General features: G+C 33.4%; 1 protein-coding gene across 23 annotated transcripts in view; it reads left to right on the top strand.

Annotated features, from left to right (window-relative positions):
• LOC120531004 (leucine-rich repeat flightless-interacting protein 2-like) overlaps nt 1-27,748 on the top strand; it is a 273,630-nt gene that overhangs the window by 242,952 nt on the left and 2,930 nt on the right. For 21 of the 23 annotated variants that reach the window (XM_039755918.1, XM_039755923.1, XM_039755922.1 and 18 more), the window contains 6 exons: nt 3,683-3,853; nt 5,444-5,536; nt 6,066-6,158; nt 6,943-7,035; nt 7,336-7,480; nt 8,683-14,032. In XM_039755918.1, coding sequence (XP_039611852.1) covers nt 3,683-3,853; nt 5,444-5,536; nt 6,066-6,158; nt 6,943-7,035; nt 7,336-7,480; nt 8,683-12,938 — 4,851 coding nt within the window. In that variant the 3' untranslated portion in view covers nt 12,939-14,032. Of the gene's footprint in view, nt 1-3,682; nt 3,854-5,443; nt 5,537-6,065; nt 6,159-6,942; nt 7,036-7,335; nt 7,481-8,682; nt 14,033-18,934; nt 18,985-23,097; nt 23,216-23,347; nt 23,428-24,254; nt 24,360-27,748 lie in introns of those variants that run through there. The other 2 variants (XM_039755924.1, XM_039755914.1) reach the window with 2 other exon arrangements.

The raw sequence follows: 27,748 nt of genomic DNA, 5'->3' as shown, positions 1-27,748 counted from the left end.
TTTTGATTGTTTGGTGATATTCTTAAAATGTGACATAAAGTGCTAAGTTAAGAGATCCATTTCATTTTAACCATGTAAAGATTTTTTTCATATTGTTTAATATAAAGATTGACTTTTTTATTTTAATATCATGAAGCAGCAGAATTGCAGGCAAATAACTGATTCGGTTGTTTTCATTATTTATTCTTTGTTATTGAACTGTTCTATTTCTATCTTGCTTAATATAAGTCATGTTTCTAAAGTTTCTTAGGCATGGTATTTTCATTAACATTTTATTAGAATCCCATTGTAATATCAAAACATAGCTTCACATTCCAGGGTTTACTTTAATTTTTTTTTTTTAAAATATGGATCAATCATAGCGCAATATGTGTGTGATGTAGCATGTAGATGTTATAAAAATAAACCTGTTAACAACCATACGAAAGAATTGCTGTATTTGTCCATAATATGTGGAGTTCATCATTAGCCAGTGTACTGATCTTAGTTTTTTTTTTTTTTTTGCATATTTGTATACTTTCAAACTCATCTCTTTTAGATTTTAGTCTATTATCACAAAGAAGGCAAACAGCATGAGTTGCATATTAGGTGTCCACGGTTCATTGTTAGAACATTTAAAAGTCGCGAATAAGTATGTTAAAACACCTGATAGAGCACCTTCCAGTCACACAGATGGAAGCCACATCTCCTATATCGATTGGAAACCAGTGCAGAGCAAGTTATTTACAGCTTTTCAAATTACAAGTAGTGTTGTGACCTGCATAACTCCTTGCACAATTGAACACCTAATGCAGAAACTGGGATTAAGAGTTCAAGCTTTCCTGTATTGTTCTTCTCACTTCTGCTCATTGTGAGTGGTTTTAACACTAGAATTACCAGAGCCTACGAAAAAACTCGTAATTTCATCCCACCTTAAACTGCTTCTTAAATCCCTTCACACCTCTCCGCCAGCGTCCTTTGTCTTCTAAATGTGCTGATAAAGAGAAGCTTGGAGCAGCCGGCTATTCCATCCCCCCACCAATTTAGAACGTGCACGAACTTCTCTCAGCTCAGGCCTTGATTGAGTATCTGGGAGTAAAGTGGAATTTTAGAGTGGAAATAATAGATCGTTATTTGGAACACACGCATTTCATGTCTGTTCCGTTTCTACAGTAATCTGTGTCAACACATTGTTAAAACAGAAACGTTTTTTATATTCTAGTAGTAGATGACAAAATGTAGGCATAAACTATATAGTGTATGAAGCCTGAAGTCCAAATAGCAAAGAAACATCTTCACAAGAATAACACAATTGCGCTTTTATTCAAAAATATAACTGCAGAAACAAAAAGCCGCCTTAACATGCGACATTGACAGCAGTTTATTGTAACTGCCTCTGTGGTTCAATAGACTCAGCCCCCGCTTGGGAATCAAGAGGTCACGAGTTTGATCCTGCGCCCCTCCGTTTTGAGAAGTAAACTGCTCTTAGTCTTACTGTTTTAGAATAAAAGCATACATTTGATTTAAGTCTGTAACAGCCGGTGCAATTTATGATCCTTTGTAAAGGTTAGCTTTTTTTTTTTTTATTCACTTTTCATTCTCTCAGTCACGTTCAGAATCAATCCATACAACTAAAGACGCGCTATAGCTCTGCAGTGTACCACGATGCATACTAACGCCAAACCCCCCATCCCCGGGTTCTGACACACAAACGCTGGCGAAGCTGCCTTCTTCGTATCTCACCGTCACTTGCTTTTCTTTTTTTTCAGTTTTATTGAGTGTTCCTGCCAGTCCCCGCATGTTGCTGTATGCTGTTTCTTTTGTACTCCAGGACATGCAGAGGAAAGAATGGTAAAGACCAGTAACTTCGGCGCTATATGCAATCATCAGACACTCCCCATCTGCCCGTGTCGTTCAAACACAGGAATATATATTGGTGTAAAAGTATAACAAAAGTGCACTTTTATTCAAGTGCACTTTTTCCATCGCCTTTTCCTGTAAGAAGCAATGTACACACTTCTCTCTATGCTGTGGTTTCTATTACACACCTGAAAGAAAGAGACAATACATGTGAAAATATCCTGCATACAGCAACATGCGGGGACTGGCAGGAACACTCAATAAAACTGAAAAAAGAAAAGCAAGTGACGGTGAGATACGAAGAAGGCAGCTTCGCCAGCGTTTGTGTGTCAGAACCCGGGGATGGGGGTTTTGGCGTTAGTATGCATCGTGGTACACTGCAGAGGTATAGTGCGTCTTTAGTTGTATGGATTGATTCTGAACGCGACTGAGAGAATGAAAAGTGAATAAAAAATTTTAAAAAAAAAAGCTAACCTTTACAAAGAATCATAAATTGCACCGGCTGTTACAGACTGAAATCAAATGTATGCTTTTATTCTAAAACAGTAAGACTAAGAGCAGTTTACTTCTCAAAACGGAGGGGCGCAGGATCGAACTCGTGACCTCTTGATTCCAAAGCGGGGGCTGAGTCTATTGAACCACAGAGGCAGTTACAATAAACTGCTGTCAATGTCGCATGTTAAGGCGGCTTTTTGTTTCTGCAGTTATATTTTTGAATAAAAGCGCAATTGTGTTATTCTTGTGAAAATGTTTCTTTGCTATTTGGACTTCAGGCTTCATACACTATATAGTTTATGCCTACATTTTGTCATCTACTACTAGAATATAAAAAACATTTCTGTTTTAACAATGTGTTGCCACAGATTACTGTAGAAACGGAACAGACATGAAATGCGTGTGTTCCAAATAACAATCTATTATTTCCACTCTAAAACTCCACTTCACTCCCAGATACTCAATCAAGGCCTGAGCTGAGAGAAGTTCGTGCACGTTCTAAATTGGTGGGGGGATGGAATAGCTGGCTGCTCCAAGCTACTCTTTATCAGCGCATTTAGAAGACAAAGGACGCTGGCGGAGAGGTGTGAAGGGATTTAAGAAGCAGTTTAAGGTGGGACGGAATTACGAGTTTTTTCGTAGGCTCTGGTAATTCTAGTGTTAATAGTGTTGCGTCCAGATCTTTTTGACCGTGAAATCGTGTTTAATAGTGGAGGTGTTCTGTGCTTTGGTCTGAATGGTGACTGAATGAATGTCAGAAATTGCCCAAGGCTATAGATACAGCACATTGAAACACTGCAAGGCATTCTATTAAAAAAATGTGGGAAAGTATTTTATCCCATTATATACTTGACCAATAACACAATATAAGCACCATTAGCCTCCTAGTCGAGAGCTAACAGGAATGATACTCTTCAAATTAATGCATATAAAAACTGTTTATCATAAAGTCATACCATATTAGTGACTTTCAAAAATGCAGATATTTTACCATATAATAAATCAAGTATAACTTATTGTCATAATGGACCAATATGATACTTCAGTTTAGGCAAACCTGTGTGTGTTGCACAGTTTTGGCTACCATTTCTTGTAGAACATTTGTTTTTAAATGAATCTTATCATTTTTCTGTTATTTGTTGTTATTTAGCAATTTAAGTTTATCAATGAGGGGTAGTTTACCTTTTTGTAATTCATGTAATTTAATTAATATGGAAATATTCTTTATAATAATAATAATAATCTTGCTTTATTTTCAGTTTTTATTATTTTTAATTCACAGCAGGTTGACAAAATACTCAATTAAAATATATATTATATGTTATAAATTTTGTTTTAAATTTTTAAGGACTCCTTAGCTGAAGTTGAAGAGAAGTATCGGAAAGCAATGGTGTCCAATGCTCAACTTGACAATGAGAAAACAAACCTCCTTTTTCAAGTGGACACACTAAAGGACTCATTAATTGAGTTGGAAGAACAACTTGCAGAGACGAGGCGCGAGTATGAAGAAAAATCTAAAGTAAGTGTCTCGATTTTAATTTTTTTAGTCTGTTTTGAGTGTAGGCAATTATGTGGTAAATACTGTGATTATATAATCAGGAATTAAGATTTTTTTAGAATAACTTTTTAATTTTTTTTTTATTTTCTGTAAAAATACAATTTTAAAAGAACTTTAGCAGGGTTTTAACATATTGGTGCTCTCAGAGTAAAACAGATAATTACAGAAAGTGTAACAAAAAATCTCCATGTTATCTGCCCCACATAGATACAAATTTTTTTTTTGTTTTATGATATTGCAGAATAACACTGCTAACTGTTTGTCGTGGCCATTGTACCGTGTACTCTCACTCAACCATGCTTTCACAGTGTCTCTGACAAAGATTATCAATAAGTCACCCAATGATCCAAAAGCAGAGTAAATTATTTTATTTTCTTACAATTTGAATAGATGTCAGCAGTCCTACCTAAAATGGTTAAAAACCTATGAAGGCTTTGAATGACATGATAATATCAAAATGTAATGTTCTCTGTGCAACATATAAAACTATATTGTGGATACTGCTGTCCACACTTGGCTCCATAATTTTACATTTATCATGAGCAGTCTGCTGGAGAGCACATATTTCCTTAAGTGCCTGATGTAAACTTACTTTGGTTTCTTTGCACATGACATATATATCAGAATATTTGTGCAACTTTTCATTTAAAGTAAACTACAAAAGCATTTTTAACAGTACCTGATGTATTTTCCCCCAGGTTCAAGTTCTTTTCTTTATAGTTAAAGATTTACCAACAGAGAAATTAATTTGTATTTACATGCATTGTTATTGTTTTGCATTAGTATTTTTATTTAAAAAAACTAACTTAGGTATGCATATTTTTTTAAATCGAAAAGTACCACTTTAAAAGAACATTTTGGTACTGTCTCCCCAACCTCTTCAAACTGATACCCCCAACCCACAAACACAAGGACAACATTTTTATTTGCATATATGGCAGTATACGTACCATAACTGAAGAGATACATTGAATTATAGCAAAAGCACATGCCTCTGTGCAAGCTGATAAATAAAATGAAAGTTGCAAAATCTTAGATATAATTGATCAAAAATACTGGTATCTTTAAAAGGTTCCTGGACATTTATGTAATATTTTATTTGCCATCCTTCCCAGCCTAAAGGCACTCACACGTGACTGTATAACTGAGACTTTAAGCAGTCACAATTTGAATATAATAAATGAAGAAAACGATTAATACACAAGTGCTTCCATCTTGTCTAAACTGTCATTTTCTTGAATAAACTTCAGTATCTCTGTTTATACTTCACTGTGTGTATAATATAAATATGTTTGTTGAAGCATTAATTATATGTCTTTGTCTGTCAGTGCTTTGTTACAGATAACTTACCAGGTTAATCAATTTTCTTAAAATAAGTAGGTGGAAAGATAGATATGTAGGTACATAGATATGCAGAAAGGTTTGTATACTGCTGAGACAGGAAATAAGGAAAGCAAGAAAGAAATAATGACACTTTAAGATGGACAGTTTGGCAGTCTGAGTAACCATTCAATTTGAAATAGTCTTAATTTTGTATGCTTTTCTCCTTAGCAATATGAACGAGAAAGGCATGCCCACAGTGTACTACAGTTCCAGTTCAGTGAGATGAAGAAAACACTTCAACAAACTGAAGAATTGTTAGCTGTAAGTAGTAAATAAATAAAATGATACATACAGTATATTCATAACTGAATATTATAAGCAAATCACTCCCCATAGCTTTCTTAGGCATTATTTTTTGGTCATGTTTCATTTTGCATGATTGTGGGCACCTGTAAGATCTGTGATTATGGAAGGTTGGATTTATACTTTGCTGTTGTCTCAGCTGTTTGTTTTTGAAGTCGGAAAACCTAAACAAACAGGAAAGCTAATCTGTTATTTATGCTCAGTTGAAATGAGGGGATAAGCAAAAAAAAAAATCTAATTCTTCCAAACTTAAAAACTTTCATTTTTAGGAATACATTTCAATAAAATGTGAATGCTGTACTTTTGTATTTTTATTTCAAATCCATAATAAAATTTTAACATCAATTTTGCCTTTACTATTATGCTTATGGTAGGTATGTACTGCCTTGTTTCTGAATATTATTGTGCTGCCTGTTTCCTTTGTGCTTACCTTCATTTCTTCCTGAACACTTTTTTCCTTCTTTTCTGACATCTTTTTATATGGCAGGAAGTTCGACAACTACACCTCAAGCAAGAAAGTTATGTTAGGGAAATATCTGACCTACAGGAAACCATTGAATGGAAGGATAAAAAAATAGGGGTATGGTATATAATAATCATGATTATCAAATTTTAGTAGAGAAGTGCAAGGTGCAAATTGTATTTGTGTGTTTTTTAAAATTAGAAGTAACTTTTGTTTTTGTTACATTTTAACCCACATTTTAAATAAATATATATTAAATTAACATTTAGTCCCATTTGATTAATTTGTTCTCGTCTTTCCAATCACAACCATCTACTTTTGTAGAATTAATGCCATATTTAAGAAGAAATCTGACAAAGTGCCCAATAAATAGAAGCATGAATCAAAAAAACAAATTCATCATTAGTAGTCGTTTTAAGGCATAGACTATTAGGCTTCTTAAAATGAGTTAAACTTTAAACAACCTTAACATTTTTGACAGGGCAAGTGTGGATTTAGTTAAAGCAGTAACCATGAAGCTCGTTACAATTCATTATCTCTAAATAAAAAAGTTTTTTAACTTGGTGAAATGTTTTTAAGAAACTGCAACTTGAATATTAATAAAATAAAAAATACATTAAAATATAAGAAACTGTACAGTGGTAAAACTACCATTGATAACCATTAGTGTTACTATTCTACAGTATGTTTTTACATAAATTAACTAAGATATTAATCACTCTTATTTATATTTGTAAACCAATAAATTGTCATGAGGCAATGATATACTAAGACAGTTTATTAGATGTCAGACTCAGTTTTCCCGTCTTTCTTGCCTTGGCTTGCATCTCTTTGTTATGTGGCTTCGATTCTTCTTTGTCCTTCACTTTGCTTTTCCCTTCCTCTCATGGGTACCATTCAGGCATTAGAAAGACAAAAAGAATATGCAGATGCAATAAGAAATGAACGTGATGAGCTACGAGAAGAGGTGGTGATGCTGAAGGATTTATTAAAGGTAATAAATGTGGCCAAATCAAATACAAGTAAAGGATTTGTAGGACTTCTGCTGCTTTCAGTCATTTGATAATGCCACCAGATAGTTTAATAAACGGGAATCATAGTCAAAAAGTAAAATAACACATATGTTGTGTGAAAATAATTTTTCATTTCATTGTTTTTCAGAAATATTGTTTTATGCATTGACATGTGGAAGTTATTCTATAATATCAATAGTGTTTTTTTGGTAAAAATGTAACTAAAATTGTATTATACCTTAATGTAGAGTACTCTTTGTTATTATTTTCATATTGTCTAGAAACATGGAATAGTCCCTGGTTTAGAGGTGACCACAAATGGAGAAGCAGGAAGCATTATTATTGATGGTCCTGCTGAATCAGAAACTGTAACAATGGAAATTCAGGATTCTGCTCAGGGTTCTCAGTCACCGGATGGGGTTATTGGTAAGAGATCTTGTGTAGATTTTTAAAATATGCTGATTATTATGAGGTGTTTCTGCTTCTCTTGTGCTTGAATGAACTATGTATCATTGCATTTGCATCTTCTACCTTTCTTGGTTTTCTTCACAGTAGTAATTAATTAGTTTCTTTTCTTCCAGCTAAGCAATTAATAATTACTAATATTTAACTAAATAATTTAAGCAATAACATCTCATGCAATTCTTCAAAGAATCACTTTTTTGATGGTATACAGGACTGATGAAAAATAACATTAGTAATCTCTTATATAAATTATAAATTTAGTACTATGATTAAGTAGGATGGTACCATCTTACTCCTCAAGGTATCTATAGGGTGGTCAAGATCTAATTATGCAATTTTCATTACGCTGTAACTTATAATTATATAATAAATTAAGTTTATTACATAGAAAATCACCCAAAAAATCCCAGACCATCGTGTGCGAACTGACAACATGAAGAATTGTCTTTGCACCTAACTGGAATCATCCCCACATAAATCAAAGTCATCCAGATGATCTGGATCTGCCTAATTAGATCTGGACCACCCTGTAGATTTAAATCGCAACTCAGTCACAGTCTGTGTGCCTGTATGGGTTTTCTGTGGGTTCTTCAATTTACTTCCAATTCCCAATGATCTCAAAGTTAGATTAATTGGTAACATTTAAATTGCCCTGGTGTGAGAGAATGTGTGTTTGTATTTAAATGTTAATCCAAGCAAGGACTGTCATCTGTCCATGGTTAGTTCCTGCCATGTGCGTAATCCCATCCTGATAAACTCTGGTTCCTCATGACTCCTCATTATAAAAGAGACTCAGAAAATGGATGTATAGATTTGAGTGAAGAATTTCACCTGCTCTCATTATGGTGGTGTTTGCACATAAAAATTTAGAGGATGTAATTAATAATTCATTATAGAGTAATTAAACAATTGAAAGTAAAATTTGAATTGATTTCCTAATTATTTTACTATAAATTATACAATGTTGCATCTTTGATTTAACCGTATTTTTCAAATTAATTTTAAGTAGCGGTCAGTCCTTTTTCTTTTTCTTGCACTGCTGATTTTTCTTCAGTGATTTTCTCCTTCTCCTTTTCTTTCACTGAGCTTGGCGCCTCCACTGAAAGTGTCTGTGGTTGCCACTTAGAGTGTGCACCCTTCAAACCTTTTCAATGGTCTTTTAGGAAAACGTGAGGAAGTGGAGAGGGTGGATGATGATAAAAGGGAAATAATGCCAAGTCCCAGAAGTGAAGGTGGAACACGTGATTCATCAGTAGATGATAGAGAGATGAAAGAAGAATCCTTCAACAAAAAGACTCAAGAGAATTTGCTTAAGAATGAAGAGTCTTCATCTGTTATATCCATTACTGACAAATGTTATGACTTGGAAGATAATCAGGAAGAAGATCAAACTAAATGTTTTTCACCTACATGTTCAGAGACAGAAGACACATTTATTAAAAACAGTGAATTTAACCCAAATGACCTAACGAATGATAGTTTGCCCTCTTATGTTCCAAATGTTATAGAGTCTACTTCATTGCTTAATGAATCCTCTGCAAATGAAGATAGAATGAGAATGCATGCAGTAAATGTAATTACTGGGGATGGTGACAAAAATTACCAAGATGTATTAAAATCTGAAATAGAGAATATTATTGATGAGCCGAATACTAATGAAAAGTTGCACAAACATGAATTATTTAAAAACGTGAGTGGAGGTTCTTTGCAGGGTGCTGTTAATTTAAATGCATCTCCAGACACAGGCTTGTGCGAAAATAAATTAATTCAAGATTCCGATGAGAAGTCTCTTAAATTATTAGATAAAGCTGACCAGAGAGTACATTTAGACAGGGAATTAAGACTTGAACAGGAATGTGTGTCTGGTGAAAAAGTAACAACAAATGAATTTAGTGATAGCTTTCAAAATGTAGGTCAGAGTGTGCACCTTTGTGGATCAAACTCCAGTGTTGGCCACATACAGAATAAAAATAATAGTGATGTAAGTGAAGGCAGAAATATAGACTCAAAAGAGTTTTTTCAGAACAAGACAGAAAATTTATCATCACTTGATCCCAATCTAAACATAACCCTAGATGAATGCAGAAACATTGGACAGGAGTGTGGCAAAGAAGGAGTTCTGCTCTTAGAAGGGCCTTTAGTTTCAGTTTGTTTTGAAGACCTCAGGGGCAGTGAAAATTCAGTAGATAGATTCACAGAAGATAGAAGTAGTAAAAATCAAAGCCAAGGAGCTGACAGCATAGAATCTGAAGCTTTAAAATTAAACAATACTGTAGAAAATATTGTTGTAAAGGTTTGCTTGGAAGATAAAACTACATTGAAAGCAGACAATGCCATTTTACCCTCAAATGATGACAGAAATAATTTCTCAGATAATCTGGCTGTGGAATCAGATGTTAAATATAACAATGACTTAAGCAATGTTGTCAAAACTGTGGCTACTGAAAATGAAGATAAACGGCTCCTAGAACAAGCTGATTTGACTTTAAGCATTGCAGAGGATAAAGTGAACACCATGTGTGAAACTAAGCAAATAATCTGTTTTCTTGAAGAACCAAAGGTTAAAGAACTTGTGGAGAATAGAGAGAATTTAGCAGAGACTGAAAAATCTCATCAAATCTTTTTAGAGGTATCTGAAAAGATTGTGAAAGAAATTATCACAGCTGTCTGCAATGAGTTTGTGATGGAAATAAAAGATTACAAAGCAGCAGGTGATCCCAATCAGTGTAAAGAAATAAATGCAAAGAATGGTAAAGCCAACAGAGAAACCCATCAAGAAAAGTCAGCTTATTCAGAAGTGACTATGCAGGAGTGTGATGATCAAGAGGATGGTGCTCAAGCAATGAAGGAAACTATTTCCTGTAAAACAAATCTTGTTATAGTAACCAATAACGAGGAAGCTGAAAATCAGCAAACAATATTAGAAGATGATTATTTGCAAAGTAGTGAAGAAGGTGACAAAAATAATGCTAAAGACAATAATCAAATGTCACCAAATTGCGAACAAGCAAGTCCTGTGAGTTACAGTTCAGAAGTGAAAGTCAATGAAGACATTGTCTGTGACAGCTATGATCCAGGTATAGTGGATGATTCACAAAGTAATTTACAACTGGAAGGATTTGAAAATCAAGCCACCTCTGATCTTAAGTTAAGGGCTGTGGTGAAAGATGCCATCCTGATATCGGTCAGTGGTCCTACAGAGAAAAAAGATCACACTGAAGACGGTATTCCCTCAAAACAAAGTGAAATAAAAAAAGATGAATTTCAAAACTGTGAAGATTTGAATATACCTGTAGCTTGTGGTTACGTTCAAGAACAGAAAAATTCCAGTGAAGATTTGAAAGATGATGCAGAGAATGTGAGTGTCATGACTAAAACTAAACATATTGCCATGGAGATATGTGATTTAGCAAGTAATTTAGAAGAAGAAAAACTGAGTTCAGAGGTGAATAAAAAGGATGAAGAAAATATTAAAGAAGAGCCTTCTGTGATGAAAGATAAAGTAATTGAATCCAACAGTATCAATGAGCTGTTGACAAAATGTACTTCTAAAGATGTGAACCTTACTTTACCAGATGATGTTGAAGATCTCAAAATGCCTTATAGAGCAGAAAAGGAAAATTATGGTTTATACTTTCAAAGATATCATTCTGATCAGCCACCAGTTAATGTGGATATTTCACAAACTAACACAATAGAAGAAATTGTTGATGTACAAAGCATGAATGAACAACTAAAGAATAAGGAGGTTGAGTTATCAAAAATTATAGACACTTCCCAGGATGATTGTATTGCTTTTGGTAGTTCAGTTGAAAAAGAAAAACAAGAGTCTGAACTGATGACTCAACAAATGTTTATGTATGACACAGAAAATAAAAGTGACCACCAGCATTTAGAGTGCCACAATCTACATGAATCTTCAGACAAATGTTGCCTCCATAACATGTCTGAGCAGAATCAAGAAGTTACGGTGTCTCACTTGAAAGTGATTAACTGTGAAAGTCCTGTCTGTAATCAGGCATTACAAAGTATTGAGAAACTCAGTTTGTCAGAGAACGTAAGTGACCTTACAGTACCTGCCATTGTCAAAGTGGAAGCAAGTTTAAGTAGCTTTACTGATAAATATAAACAAGCTCCAGGGCATGATGTTACATTACAAACCAGTAATGAAGAAGGAGAAAGCACAGAATCAAATAACAATATTAATGATTTGCCAATTAAATGGAAACTGGATTCATTAAGTATGGAGAAGGAGTCCTCAATAGAGCTGCAAACAGAGTGTAAGATTGACACTGATGAGTCTTGCAAGATGGATGTTCAAACTTTTACAAATGAGGAAAATGCTAAACATCAAGCTGATGATATGAATATGCAGAACAATATAAAATATGGGTCAATTGAAGATGGAGTACCAGATATACTTCCTGTCTATGACAGTCTTGAAAATCTAGAGCAAAACTTGATAGTTATGCACCATCCAGCAGAGGAAGAAAAGTTAGATCCTGAAAGTAGTAATCAGTTAGTACAGAGTGGCGAAAAACAAGAATTGGAAAGCAAACCATCGGCAGACATGTACAAAGACTATTTTAGTGATTCCATGGATATCTCTGAGAAGTCAGAGGAGGAGATACATTTTTCAGTTCATACTTTGGGTGGAGAAGGAGATAAAGCTAAAGATAGCATTGCACTGTCTGACAGTAGCAAAGAAGTTTGTGAAACATGCTATAGCACAGAACCAAAGGAGGTCAGTAATCTTTCAGAAACAGGAAAACCACAAGATGAAGTAATCATATCCGATACAGCATCAGCAAAGACAGCTTTCCAATCTGAAAAAGATCCTGTTAATTTAAAAGAAGAAAATGTGATTGGGATAGGCCATTTAGAACATATGAAGGAGGATACCTCTGTTGAAGGAAAAGCAGATAAAAATATTAATGTAGAAGAAATTAATATGGGCATTGAGGGAGATGATCAAGATGAACATGAGGAGGGGGATTCATTTCAATTTGATGATGAGGCAACAGTTACTTTGGAAAATTCTGAAGTTTCTGGGCAATTTGTGGAAATAAATGAAAGTAGCTCAGTTTTTAAATCAAATGATGAAACTGAGATGCAGGACAAAGATAGAGAAATAAACTTAGAGAAAATAAATGACAAAGGAAGTTCACAGCAGAGCAACACAGAAACTGCATATGTGGCAACATCACCAAGCAAAGAGGAGAGTGGAACTCTTCCTGAACTGATGGAAAATGACACAAATAACACCAAACCTCTTCCTGAGGTAGATAATGGGGATGGAGAACTAGAGGAATTGTCACAAATTGAATCAGAAAATAAGCAGGATAGTGGTAAGCAGGAACAAGCCAAATTAAACAAGAAATCCAAAGGGAAGAGTAAAGAAGAATGCAAACTGTCTTAGCCACTTTAAATGCAAACTACCTGAAGTTAAACACATTAGACTAGCTTTGCTTCTGTGTTTACATTAAGAACTGTGCCACAGCATTGCATGAAAATATTTGTCATTGTAGTTAGTAGTGAAATGCCCACCATTAGTAAGTATGGAAATTTACATTAAATAATGTTTTCTGATTACAGTTTTAGATGTTGTTAACGTTTAAAGGCACTTTTAAATTTTTATTTATATAAAATTGTGGCTCTAACTTGACTGTCTTCTTTAAGTTATAAAATATTTTTGTGCTTGCGTTTTGTTAGGTCAACTTAAGGGAAGGTTATTTCATGTTCAGTAAATACTTTAGAGAGCAAGAGACAATTTTCAGAGATTTATAGATGTATTATATATTTAATCTAGACAGTTTTAAGCAAATTAAAGAAGTGGATAAACAAGCCTTATTTTTGCAGTTCCAAAATAATTGAATTACAGTTATACCTGTAGATATTAAGTGTATTGGATAGGCCAATGGTGAATGTAATGATTTCTGGATCAAAGTGCCTTTTTGATCAAATATAATACGTTTTTAGTGCATAAAAAATGGCTTATTTCAATATAAAAAGAGTTCAGTTTTCAGCTGCAATATTTGTATTCTGTATATACTGCCAAAAGTAGAAGTACTATACTTTTTTGGGAATCATATTACAAAACTAAAAACAGCTTTAAGCATATTATATGTACATATACAGTTAATGTATTTTTACAGTGTGTTTCTTTTGAAATTTGATTCACACATCAGTAGATTTTAATTCCGCTGTATATGGAACAATCCCTGTCCATGTTGTGCATTTTCTACTGTATATCATAATTTATTTGAAGTTAAAAGACAAATTCTTATTCATCTTACATTTGTTATACACAGAAAAAGGGTAAAACATCATTATTGTTATTTTGTCTTTTCATTTTTTGAGAGCACTTTATAATAAATTAAGTGAAAGCTGGCTGTTTAATTGTATATCAGAAAAATGCATATCCCTATGCCACATAAGAATATTTCTTTCTAAAACATATACGCAATTGCTTGTATGCATTTAGTCTTAATAAAATTGTTATTATAACACCAATGAATATTTTTTGTATACTTTATTGATCATTTTTTTGAGACTATAGAAATGAATGGACAGCAAGACACCAGAAGTCAGTCAAGGCAGATTGTCTTACTTCTTATGCAGTACTCTTAATAGTATTCAGTCAGTCATACTGAAAAGGATTCCTCCATTGTGGCTGTTTAGTATTATAATGAACTTTTTACTGCATATTAAATTTCTTAAAAACAAATGTATGTCCTATGAAGAAAACAAATAGAAATATTTCTAAAATGTATTGAAGAAGTGTAATCTCACAACTGCTGTTTCTTTCTTAATACTAATACTTTCTTAGTAATGATAAATTTAACTTTTCCATGAGGTTTTATCCCATCACCCTTACTTACAGTACATAATTGCAGTATTTTATATCTATTTAAATCAAAAATACTAGAAACCTATAATTAAAATTACAATAAGAAGACTAAATGTGAAACTACCATTCTTAAAACCTCTTCTCTATGTATTTTTGGTATTACTGAGGCTTAGTCCACACTAACATTGAAAAATTTGAAAATACCATTTTCATTTCAAAACGTTTTCATTCGCACTGGTGTTTTCATATTGTTATACGGACAAATGTTTGTCATTTGCACAGAAACACCAATAATGCATAGATTTTGCTGATTAGGCTAATGTGGTTTAACAGTAAGTACATCGGTTATTTTTGTAACAAACCCAAAGTAAATTGGAAAAATAAGGACAAAAATTAAACAGACTTCTTCATCTGGACATAAAAGAAAGTGGAACTCCTTCTGAAGACTACAACCTAGTATAATGTTGTCAGAGCCTTGAAAAATTTAGACCGGGGGTCCTGCTAAGATAAATAATGTAAAATATTTGACTGTGTAAAGGTGCAATACCCGTCATCTAATGCAGAGAAGTTAGAACAGACCAATCCTGAAAGTAAGGTTGAGATCACATAAGTAATTACCAGTACAAACCGAAGTCAGTGCCTAATTAAATAGCAATAATACTTATTGCTATCGACTTACTTATCGACTTGTTTTCAATCCTAATTTTTGTAAAAATTGATCGATTTGTATGGAATGATTACAATAAAATTAAAATAAATAAATAGCAATAATACATCAGAGTTTTCGAAGTGCTCAATTTTCCCCATTCACACTGCTAAGCGAGACCTGTTGTTTTCAGTTTACATAGTTTGGGGAATGTTTTTGCAATTATGTTTTTTGTTGGAAGAAAATGCCATTTCAGAGTGGATGGATGGCCAAAGCAAATTTGAAAAAGGTCTGAATTGAACATGCCAGCATATTAACAGTCAAGCAGCTTTACTGTTTATGCTTGCTACCTTTTCATAAAGAAATTAGCTCCCTTTACCTTTAAAATCTGAATTGCTTGATCATACCTAAAATACCAGTATATGATATAAGAGCTCATTTGTCAATTTGTCTACCTCAGAGTTACATTTTTTTCATTTTAGTAAATGCATTTTATTTAGTTTTATTTTTATTTATCAATTTTGTTAATGAAATTTTAGTACAGACTGTATGCAGTTCACTGATTTTGATAAGATCCAAGTTTTTATCCCATATCTAAAAGACATGTAGATTAGTTGAGAGAGCAACACTAAACAGGGTTGATGTAAGTGTATGTGAGAATGTCCTACAGTAGATTGTTGTCTTGTCCATATTTGATAGTGCCAGATAGGCAGCCTGCAACCCTGTATTGGAAAAAAGTGTTAAAAAATGGATGAGGGGATGAATGGTTAATTCCCTGTTGTAATTTATCATAAATGGCTACTTTCATAGTTTAATGTTATTGTTATTATTATTAACCTACTTAGCTAATACCTTTCTTCAAGGCGACTTAAAAAAATATGAGATGCAATTGGTTACATTTCTTTTGTTTTTCCTATCGGACTACCATTACAATGGGGAGTATGAGACGCTTGTATTGCCTTTGCAAGAAATTGATGACGAATAGCACCGTGAATAGTTTTATAATATGTCAGCATTTAAGTTTGATGATTTGCTTCATTACATTGATTCATTTATCAAACATTGAAGGATACACATTGATCCTTTCGAAGTTGCAATGCGGCTTGCCATTACACTGCGTTATCTTGCAACGGCCAAATCCCTACTTGTTTTCTGGGACATTTTCCACTTTGCACAAACATATCCATCTCGAATTTGCTTCCATTTTATCTTGCATGTTTCCACATCCACTTTCAAAAAACTGGCGATTTGATGCCAGCTGTTCTGACAGACAAGTCTGACACTATGGAGATGTTGATAGTAAACAACAATGCTGACGTTGCATGCCAAAACTTGAACACACACACCACCCAAAGTGGTGTTAGTGTTCTTTTGCTGATAATGCAACTCGCATACCCATTGTGTTAATTTCTGACAATGTGTTCAGAGGACGTGTTCAGTGGCAGCCATGATGTGTGCGCAAAAGCATTCTGAGAGTCAAGTATAAACTAGCCCAAAGGATTAGATAGTTTATGAAATTCTAGTTAATAAAGTCAATGAGAGTGCATAATTCAGGTAAAAAAAAGAAAAATTCGGTATTGTTTTAGTTTTCAAAATGGAAACAGAACTTTGAATTAGAGTGTAGTAAAACTGAAACACAAAAATTGTTGCTGTTAATTAGTTGTTAATTCAGTTTTCAGATGTCTACACTGTGTAGTTTGTTCAATTGATGATACTTCCAGCAAGTGAAAATGTATGAAACTGTTATTTTTTAACTACATTAATTTAATTTTATACTTCAGTTTATAGTTTTAATAGTAAAATATTATTTTTCCAACTACTATTGCCACAGTTACATGTCTAAACATTAAATTAAACTTTTAACCCTTTATCATTAACCATTGAACAGCCTTTTCAGTCTTTTGATGAGAAATGAATATCGGTGTAAAATGTTTTATGGTAGATAAACTAACACTTGAAAAAGATTTTCTGTTCCAGCTCTGACTTACCTTTATGAGTATTTGCATGCTAACCTACAGTAGCTGAAGATTTTTAGAATGCACTTGCATGCAGCTGTCAGATGGTCATCTAAACATGTTCCCTTCCCTGGCTGAGCTCCTTCCCTTCATGTGTCCCTGGTCATCTCTTCTCCCCATGGTATGTTATCCTTGTTGTGCACCTGAACCTTTCCTTATTAATAAGCTGGGCTGAGAAAATCCTAGATTTTGCAGTAAAACTATGAAGAATTTTAAGAAAAAAAGTTGAACATGTTTAATTCAAAATTATTTAATATGTTAATCTGTGTATGTTTAACAAAATCTTGAATTTGAACAAGCCATTTATTTACAGTTATGTATATACATACAGTATATGTATATATTTTGTGTGTATATGTCCCTGACTGGCTGTGAAGAAATTCTTTGCTCTTTGTAGATAACCTAAGGAAAAGCAGTTTACACTAATGGATTAATCTCATGGACTACAGGCCCACATAAATCCAACCTCACTAATAAAGTTAATTAAATCATGAAAATAAAGAAAAGTGGTTATGATATTTTGCATTTAATAGTTGAAAAACAGGTTCTTTAGTGCTGGTCTAAAGTTGTTGCAGAATCTAGTCTAGATGGTAGCTGCCTAAATGCAAGTCAGCATCATTGTAGTTCATCTTGACCTTATTTTTGTTTCATTTACAAAAATATGTGTAGAAGAATACTTATCATCACTGTGTAAGTAATAATCAAAAGTGTAAATTGTTTATTCCTCCATTCCAGGCAGCTTACACTATTTACAAAGAAGTATTAAAAGCTTCAACAAATATGTACATCTCCAAAATATTCCATACAAATTATGTATAAAATAAAAATGTCCCTTATTAATACTTTCCTTAATTAAAAATGCTTTGAAATTTGTGCAATTAGAATATATTTTTTAAATAATTAGTAAACAGTAATTTTGTAAAAAATAGTGAAACTTAAATATTTCATACTAACAAATTTGTTATAAGATTTTATTGTTAAAAAGCATAATAACATTTTTTTTAAACTGTGGTTTAAAAAACTGTATTCTGCAATATATACCAATTAGATCACCAGTATTCCTTAAGAAATTAAAGCCTTTGTTAACTCTTTGTGTCTTGAAGTGTTCTTTATTAGTTCACATGTCTGGTTTAAGGTCAGTTCACCAGATCATAACATATTGTTAGTTTCTTTGAATTCCACTGTCCCTACGTGTTTTGGTTACATGTGTTTTCCATTCCATGAGAAAAATAAAATATCTTGCCTTAATTACTACTAGTATGTGGTAAATATAAGCATCAACATTACTGTAGCTACTCAATGGCAGAAGTGAAAGGCTACTAGAAAGGCTGACACTCAGCTGGCCTTTTTGGCAGACCATTTGTTTGCATTGACTAAAATTATTGGTACGAGGACAGTCTCCCACAGAATGTGCCTTAATACTTGCATGGATATAAGGCAGTGATATCATTTAATAAAACTAAAAAATGTCTTGCATGTAAAGTTTCCAAAATTGCTGAATTCAATGTGTTCAACTGCATGGGCCATATAAGGATAATAATGATAGCAATGTTTCTTGCTTTTAATGAGCTGAGAACTCAAATGTTTAAGAACACAATTTGTCTTATGTAAATATTTTCATATATAAATTAGGAATTGAACAGACCTTATTTTAATTCCAGCTTTAAAATTTCCTGTGTTTTATTTAAAATGATAGGCAATTTATATTTTAACAGTACTACAATATATACAGGAACTTTGTGCAAACCAAAAATAACTTTAGCAAAACATGGCCTAATAATTAGCGGAGATCCTATTAAATAAACAGTTTCACAGCCCAGTTTTATATCATTGATTTAACTTTAAATATACCATAATAGTCTGGAAACTTGAGAGCCCTGCTAAATGCATGTATTTTTTTTCAGAGATTAGACTGCGAAAATTAGTGGATGAAAGAGAAAACCTTATTGAGCAGGTAAGGTTTCATACTTTCTCAGTAAATGAAATGTTCCAAAGAACTTTAACCCATGCACACTCATAAATAAAATTACAGTGTTAAAGTTAGCAGGGAATTGTGCTTAAAATGGAAGGTACAGGCAACACAGAAGAGATTAATTTAATAATTTGTGGAAATTTTCTTAATTTTAATTTGTTGTAGTGATCTGTTGTCTTTTGTTTATTTCTGGTATATGACTGATAACTATACTCATTTTGTCATTTTAAGGTTCAAGGTAATAATTTGTTTTCAAAAACATTATATAAATACTGAAAAGCACAATGAGAATATTTTTTTTGGAAAAGAATTCATTGTCTTCACTAATTCTATAATTTTACTGAATAACCATAAATATTGCATGCTTTTACTTTAATATGTTGTAGACAACTCTTGCAGCAATAACAGCGTTGAAGTGTTTTAGAAGTTAAGTCTTCCCATCTTTGCACACAGCTCAGAAGTGATTTTGGATTTAATTGATGTTGCTCATTTTATCCAAATAATCCAGGTTAATCCAATTTGTGTGCAGCAATTTTAAAATGTGCTATAGATTCTCGATTCAATTGATGTTAGAGCATTGACTGACTATTTGCTTTGTGTACTTGAGCCACTGCAAGGTTACTTTGGCTATGGTGTCATTTTCCTGCAGAATTATGAACTTTTGTTCATGTTTCCTTTTTGGCAGATGGAGACAGGTTCTCTTAAAGTAAATTCTTATTATTTTCATCATCCTTTCTTCTTTCAGCTTTATCCTCAACCCCCGGTAATTAAATGCAGCTCCACAGCATAATGCTACCACCATCACACTTAACCTTAGGTGATATTTGAGGCATGAGCATTTGAACTTTGGCCAGAGCACTCTATCATGGTATCGTCTAACCAAATATCACTTTTCCAAATAAAAAAAGGGCCACTCTCATGCTTTAAGAAACTCCAGGCATTCCTTTGCATGTTTAGTTTTATATACAAGCCAGTGTTATTCAGAGGTCTTGATATGACTGACTGATGCACCTTTGCTTCAGTCTTAGCTACTGAGTTCTGTAGCTACTTCAAGCTGAATGTTGACTGTCTATGATTCCTCTCACAAAGCTCCATCCTGCAGGTGTAGAGGGTTTTGAGAGATGACCTTTTCTATGTAGTGTCTGGGCTTCTATTTCCTGATGATTCAAGCAACAGTACCCACTGGAACAGCCAAACACTTGGATATTGTTTTTTTGCTTTTCGCCCTTTGCGGGAGAGGAGCAAAAGCTATAGATTTGTCAAAAATGTTGATCTCCATTTTTCAGCGGATGTCAATGTTTTAGGGTCCCCTGATACCGAAAACATTGATGTCTCAATGATGGGTGTGTGCCTGTGTGTCACAGTTTCTTGAGGATGGTCTAGAGATAAAATACCAAACTTGAAACTTAAGCCTGTTATGAGTTGACGATGTACTGATTCGTTTTTGAGCCAAATCGTGCAAGAGAAAAAGGCACTCCAGAGGATCCCTCAAATACCGTAATTCTGCATTTAATTAATTCTTCTCGTCAATTGCTATTGTAAAGACTTTTTTTATGATCAGAAAGACCAGCACCAGAGTGGTAAATAATTACTGAAATGTTATAGAATAGTTTGGGTAACTTGATTCCTAAGGCGCAAAGCCTAATTGAGCTCATGTCCAAATTTTTTTAGTATTATTATTTTTTTATTCTTTTACTATTTTATGCATTTTATTATTTTATCTCCAGATTCTTTGAGTTGCTCTTCAGTCTTAATTTTCACAGCTGCCTGTCCTTCGCATTCACAATGATCCCTTAACTGTAGATCTTTTATTAGTAAAACCAGGCAGTCATTCTAATAATTCATTGTTGGAGGCAAATTGTAAGGCAGCCGTTTCCTTATTAGGCAATTGTTTTTCCTCTTTGTAAACACACAGCTTTTACAATACAATAACTGAATAATTGTGAATACAGCAGATTTCATTTTTATTTCTTAAGATGTTTCTTTAAAATGAATCAGTGCCACATTAAAAGTTATGTATTTATATTTCATTGCACTGAAGTAAAGAGGAAAAAATCAGAGTAGAATTGGTCTGTGTACTGAAAATGTTTGCAAGGCAGTATATATATCTACATGCACAACAAATTAATATTATGTTAACACTAGAATCCCTGAAGCCCACGAAAAAACTTGTAATGCTAGGCCACCTTAAATTCCTTGCATCTCCTCATCAGCGTCTTTTGTTTTGCAAGGCAACAGACAGCCTAATATCCCATCCCCTACCAATGCAGCTTTAGTTGTACACAAAGTTCTCCCAGCTCAAGTCTATTTATCTGGGTGTGAGGTGCCTTGAATTGTATAGGGTAAATAACATATTGTTATTTGAAACACATACATTTCATGTGTGTTCCGTGTCTACAACGATCTGTGTAAATGCAGAATGACAGGAAATGCGAGGCAAGAAATGTTGAACACATAACTAAAACAGAAACCTATCAAATAAACACTTTCACAAAAGACACAGATATAACAAAACAAGTGTGCTTTTTTCTAAAATTTAACCAAAGTAAAAGAAATTGGGATAGGGTACGACACACACCTACTGTACATCTGCTTGGCTGGTGTAGAGGTAAAACTGCTGTCTCCAAGTCAGGAGGTTACAGGTTCAATCCATGGTCCTTTGTGTGTTAACTTTTTTAAATAGTGAACGGCCATTATTATTACTATTATAGAATAAAAACATACATTTCATTTATTTGAGTCTGTAATAAATAGCCAGTGTAAATTTATGATACTTGTAAACGTTAGCGTTTTCTTTTATTATTCACTTTTATTCATTCAGTCACATTCAAACTCCCCCAATCTGACACTGTTAGTTTACTAATAAAGACGTGCTATAACAGAGGTGAATTCAGGTGACAGTGACGGTTCTACATTGGAGAAAGACAACAGAAGCCCTCCCCACAAGAAATGTCCACTCACACATAAGAACATGTACCTACACCAGGCGTAAAGGCAAAAGATGGCACCGTTTGGATGCAGCAACAGGCCAGGCGTCATCCTGCCAGCCAGTCTGCCCCATACCTCTCCTTCAACAAAGGTGAAAGATGGCACCATTTGAATGCAGCAAGAGGTTGGGTATCATCCTGCCAGTGATGACGATAAATTATTTACCCTATACGATTCAAGGCACCTCACACCCAGATAAACAGACTTGAGTTGGGTGAACTTTGTGTATGACTAAAGCTGCATTGGTGAGGGATGGGATGGTAGGCTGCCTGCTGCCTGTACTGATCGACACATTTGCCAGACAAAAGACACTGATGGAGAGGTGCGAAGGAATTTAAGGTGGCCCAGCATTATGAGTTTTTTTGTAAGCTTCAGGGATTCTAGAGTTAGTGTTCTAATGCATACCTTTCACCCTAAAGGTCAACATAATGTTAACTAAAAACTAATATTTTATTAAAATGTTCCCTAAGTATATAAAGGATACAGATTTTATGATAATTGTTTAACTTGTTTTACATCATTTAAAATCCCATGTGAAAGTTAATGTCTTCTTGGTCCCTGTAGATTGTTACACCAGCTCTGGCAACAGCAACAAGAAACAAAGATTTCTTATGGTCATTGATCAGTTTCTCACAAAGCTGTGGAGGATGTTTGAGCCAGTGATATTTTTGAACACTTTGGCATTTGTAGGTAGATTCAGTTCTCTGTTTGGGATCATTGTTTTGTTCCATGAACAAACAGCTGCATTTCTGCTTTATATAACTGTCAATTGACTAATGGTTCTTTGCTATAACCTTTTATACAGAGCATCCCACCAATAAACCAAGTAATCCAGGTGAAGACGCCAAATTATCACTAGACCATGACACCAACACTGCCAAGTTTTTAAATGTGTAGTATAGTTTTAGGTTTTGCCAGATATAACACAGATCATATTGAACTGTTCATATGTTAACATTTTTGAAAAACTCTTGGAAAATGATATGCATTTGAATGTTAATCCTTAATCAATTCAGTTAATCTGATTTGTATCTTTTATTGACTTTAAGGTCAATAAGAAAATTAAAATAGGGTCCTGCATTTGTTAATTTACTCTTTCCCTTTCAGATCAGAAAGTTAAAATTACAGCTGGAAGACAAACAGAGGGTTGGGAACATGGAAATTACAACTTCTGAACCAGTAGTTATTGAAAATGGCACTGATGCACACGTGGTCGATTTACAAAGTAAGAAATAATGTCATACTGGACTTATTTTCTTACATGTTTGTAATATCTTGAATCCTAAACATAATTATGCTTTATGTGGTATCCTAGTGGCTCTTTTATTTATTTATGTGTGTTTTTTTTTATTCGTAGGAGACACCAATAGGCAAATCAGTGACCTTAAATTTAAACTGGTTAAGTCTGAACAGGAGGTAACAGCATTGGAGCAAAATGTAAGTTTAATTCTGAAATTGTGTTATTGTAAATTTTATGTTGTGTATTGTTTATTAAGGGTTGACATTTTCTAAAATAACAATAAAACAGAATTTAAACCCATGCCCGGGCTTCATTCAAAAAGTGTCCATTATTTTCTTATTCGCTCTTTGCTGTAATGCCCTGGGTCTTTGTTGCCATCATTAAGCTTTTTTTTTATATATAAAGCTGAACATTTAATTAATGTTAAAATTAGTGACCAAATTAACTTTTGTGGAAAAAAAGACTTCATCATGCTTATTATCTCATAGTGATATAATCCACATCTTTACATAGTGCTGGGGATAGGCTTCCGTAATGTGCAAGAACTTGTGGATGTATTTTCAATTAGGGGTGTTTTTGACTTTTTTCTCTGTCTCTCAAAATACCAGTGGTCAGAGTTACTGGGTTTACTGTTACCTTATTTAAAATTTTTGGTATAATTCTATCAACATGTCAAAAATTATTGATTTCTATAAATAATTTATGGGTAATTTTGCACAATTTCTTGGTGAGACTCATAACAGAATTGTACACTGTGATGAGTAATGGAAAATTTCCTATTAATAACATTGTTGGTTGCTTCTTGATTTACAGTATTTTTACATTTTATTTAACTGCAGCAGTATTTTTATATCTTTCAAAATGTGTTATTTTTAGTATTTGTTTCCTTAGGTAAAATGATTTTCGAAATTTTGAAGTGTATTAAATTATGTATGGAGAACTTTAAGTTGCTAGAAGATACTATTTCATACATAAATTTTGAAAAGCATAAATCTAATATCTCTCTTTTTCATCATATTTCCAGGTAATTAGATTAGAAGGTCAAGTTACACGCTATAAATGTGCTGCAGAAAATTCTGAAAAAATAGAAGATGAGCTTAAAGCAGAGAAACGAAAATTGCAAAGGGAGGCAAGTATTATCGAAGCTTTATTCATGGTTACTAACAAGTTTACCATATGTTAGAATTTTTTAAAAATACTTTTTACAGTTTAATCATAGTTATGTTACTTACTCAGGGTCTCACTGTGAGTCACAGGTGGAAATTGAGCTGGCAAAATTGACCTTTTTTACCCTCTAGATTTAGATACTTAGTTGGTCTTTTGAGTTGTCTGCTTTAGGTATATTTACTACCTATATCAGATAGGGTTTTTTGATGCTTGACACACTTCTTTGCTTGTTTTACATTTAATTTAATTTCTACAAGCAATCTTGGCAAATAATTTCTTTTTTGCAACTCAAATAGTTATGTCTTCTGTTCATTTGGGTCAGTATCATGCAGTAGCATGGCAAAACACACCCAGTCCCTTTCCTCTTCAGTAATCCCCAACTCACTACCCATGTCTACAAAAAATGCAGTTTTTTTGGCAGTGTTTTCATTTTATGTATGTGTGATATTGAGCCATTTTAGATGGCCAGAAAGTGTGCTTTGCTTTTTGGCTATTTTAATAAGTCAAGTGAGGTAACTAATGCTTATTTTATATTTACATCATGAAAAGTGTAAATAAATAATTTCTTATATTTTAGCAGTTCAGGATAGTAGTACACACTACTTAAGGCCATGCTAGAAGTTGTATTAAATTGTTATAAAAAGAAGCATTAATTCTACAAGGTAATATCTACAACCTCAAATTTAATATCAGTTTAGAAAATAGATGGATAGTTATAATCTATATGCACAATTTAGCATTGTGAGCACAAGGTTAATCCTATAACACCAAGCTGGAAATCAGGTTAGAAAAATAGATGCATAGTTATAATCTATTCCCTGTTAACTAACTACATGCACAAACATAAACTTTGTATACTTTTTTGTGGGAAAAAATTACAAGGAATAGCATTATCTTCCACAAACTTGCAGCAGCATGGTTACGCAAATGAGCGATACAGGAACAGCTACTCTTATTAAAATATCTATTGACTGGAAGAGTACTCTGGCAAGGTGGTTCTGGCTTTAATTTGGCCAAATCCTCTACTTTTAGAAACATAACATCTATGCTATACAGTTTGTGGAGAAAGACCCAGCCTCATTTACTGCTTTAACAGTACTGATGTGCTTAAGAGCTCTTGTAATTTATCTTTCTGATTACATTAATTCCAAGGGATATGGCAAATGCATTAAAAATATCAAATTGCCTGACTTTATGGCAGTTTCTCTAAGTTATCCTCCTACATTAATTAGATTGGGGTGTATGATCTCGTATCTGTCTTTTGTTCAAAACTGGAAATTCAAGCACTCAGAAAAAGTATTAAGGTGTTTCTAGAAAAGATGGGAGATCATGCACCTTATGGATATTCATGTAATTTTCATGTCCATCAAATTGTACTACTTCATGAAGTTTAAGTACAGAATACGTAGGTGGTACAAAATAACATGAACTGCTTCCCAAAAGGCCACTAACCACTGTATTACGTCGCACTACGTATTTCCCCGATTAACCCCAAACTGTGAGGTCAGTTTAAATATGGATTCCACTCACACCTTGACTATATGGCACCGTAGGTTTTCAGAGTACCTTTATTTTCATTTTATAAAAAAAAAAAATCACTGTTTTTAGCCGTATCATGTTGCATCAAAAGTGTGTCATTATCTCCTTAAGTTCTGTTTAATGGACTAATTTAAGGAAGTGGTTGGTTTAATCTGCTGGATATCCTTAATTGTTCAAAGCAGATTCCTTTAATTCTCTAATCTATGAAAATTTTTCTGAGCGTTTCTATTATAGAGTTTTATATAGTTTTTAGGTAACTAATGAGATAACTCAGGGGTCCTCAATCACGGTCCTGGAGAGCCGCAGTGGCTGCAAGTTTTTGCTCCAACCCAGTTGCTTAATAAAAAGCACTTATTGCTAAAGTAACACTGCTGCTTCATTTTAGTGATTTTGAGCCCTTATTGCTTAATTTTGTCTTAAACAGCTATTTTAATTGCTCCTTATTATCAATAACATGCAAATGACAAGAGAGAGCAGCATTTCTCTATTTAGCTTATTTACATTTACACCTGTGTGTATTTATCTGCACTATTGGGTTTAATTAAATACTTGGAAGAAAAATGAAGAGAAAAAAGTGAAGGACTGAGAATTACTCGTCCATTTTAGCCTTCAAACCATTTGCATGATAGAAAGGAAAAGAAAATCTAGGATATGAGAATGACCTGACATAGCAGAGTTAATTTAATTTCATAGCTTGTTAGTGCTTTATTGGCAAGAATTGCTTTCTAATTAAGCAACCAGGTCAGAACAAAAACCTGCAGCCACTGCGGCTCTCCAGGACTGGGATTGAGGACCCCTGAGATCACTTCCTATATGAGAAGGGTTAATATGGCTTTGCTGAAGATCCCACTTATTATTTATGGAAAATATTTTTAAGTCTTTTGTGTTGTGCTTATTATATTTTACGTAACTTGTGTGGTGAGGTTCATGATGCTTAAATGTTGCACATGCTGAGGTTTGGTCAAGCATGCAAATAAGAATTTTATTGTACTGTTTACACTACAATAAATATGTACTGAAATCATTAAGTTATTTACATTTTTTCTCAAGTGAAACCTTGGAGTTTTGAAAGAACTAATGCCATTAAATGCCTGCATTCTGTCACTTTGCAGAACAAATCAACACAAGCATTTGTGACATGACGTTTGCATGTACAATAAGGAAAATACTGAGAAAATAAAAAATGCAGATTATACAGTGTAAACTACAAGAAACTGAATGAAGTGCCATAGACTAATTACCATATTTTTATTTTGCATGTTGAGTCACTGTTGGTGAGAATAAGTTTCCGGTATATAGAAAGAAAACTCAGGATGGAATGTTTGAGTGATTGAAAGTAATTAGTAAAATATTTTCCCATTAGACACTTGCTCAGGTCCATAAAATGATGTGGAAATTCAGTTTTTAGGATTTAATGACAATAAAGAGCTGTGTTTTGTTCAATTCTAAATTGACTTTGAATAATTTTTTTTTAATTATCTTTACAACTTTACTGAATGTTGTTTTGGTGTCATCCCTTGTAGTGTAAGTCTTTGCAATCTCAGTTTATCAAATGCAGAGAAACCAATTTTTGTAACGTGTAGCTAAAAACATAACTTCTATTATATACTACTCTGAAAGCCACATTAATTTAGTACATTAAATTAAAATGAAATATATAACTTTTGATTTATATTTTTTATGAACTTAGGCCAGATCCTGTCAGTACAGCATATCCTTTTTGTCTAAAACCATCTAGACGGCTAGATGAAATGAAACTGTAATTCTCATGTTTTTTTTCCTCAAAGATGTGTTTTATGAGCCTCTAGCCTC

This window comes from Polypterus senegalus, chromosome 6, assembly GCF_016835505.1.
Source record: "Polypterus senegalus isolate Bchr_013 chromosome 6, ASM1683550v1, whole genome shotgun sequence".
Classification (NCBI taxonomy): domain Eukaryota; kingdom Metazoa; phylum Chordata; class Cladistia; order Polypteriformes; family Polypteridae; genus Polypterus; species Polypterus senegalus.
Note: the sequence above shows the minus strand (reverse complement) of the source record. Positions and strands in the feature narration are given on the sequence as shown.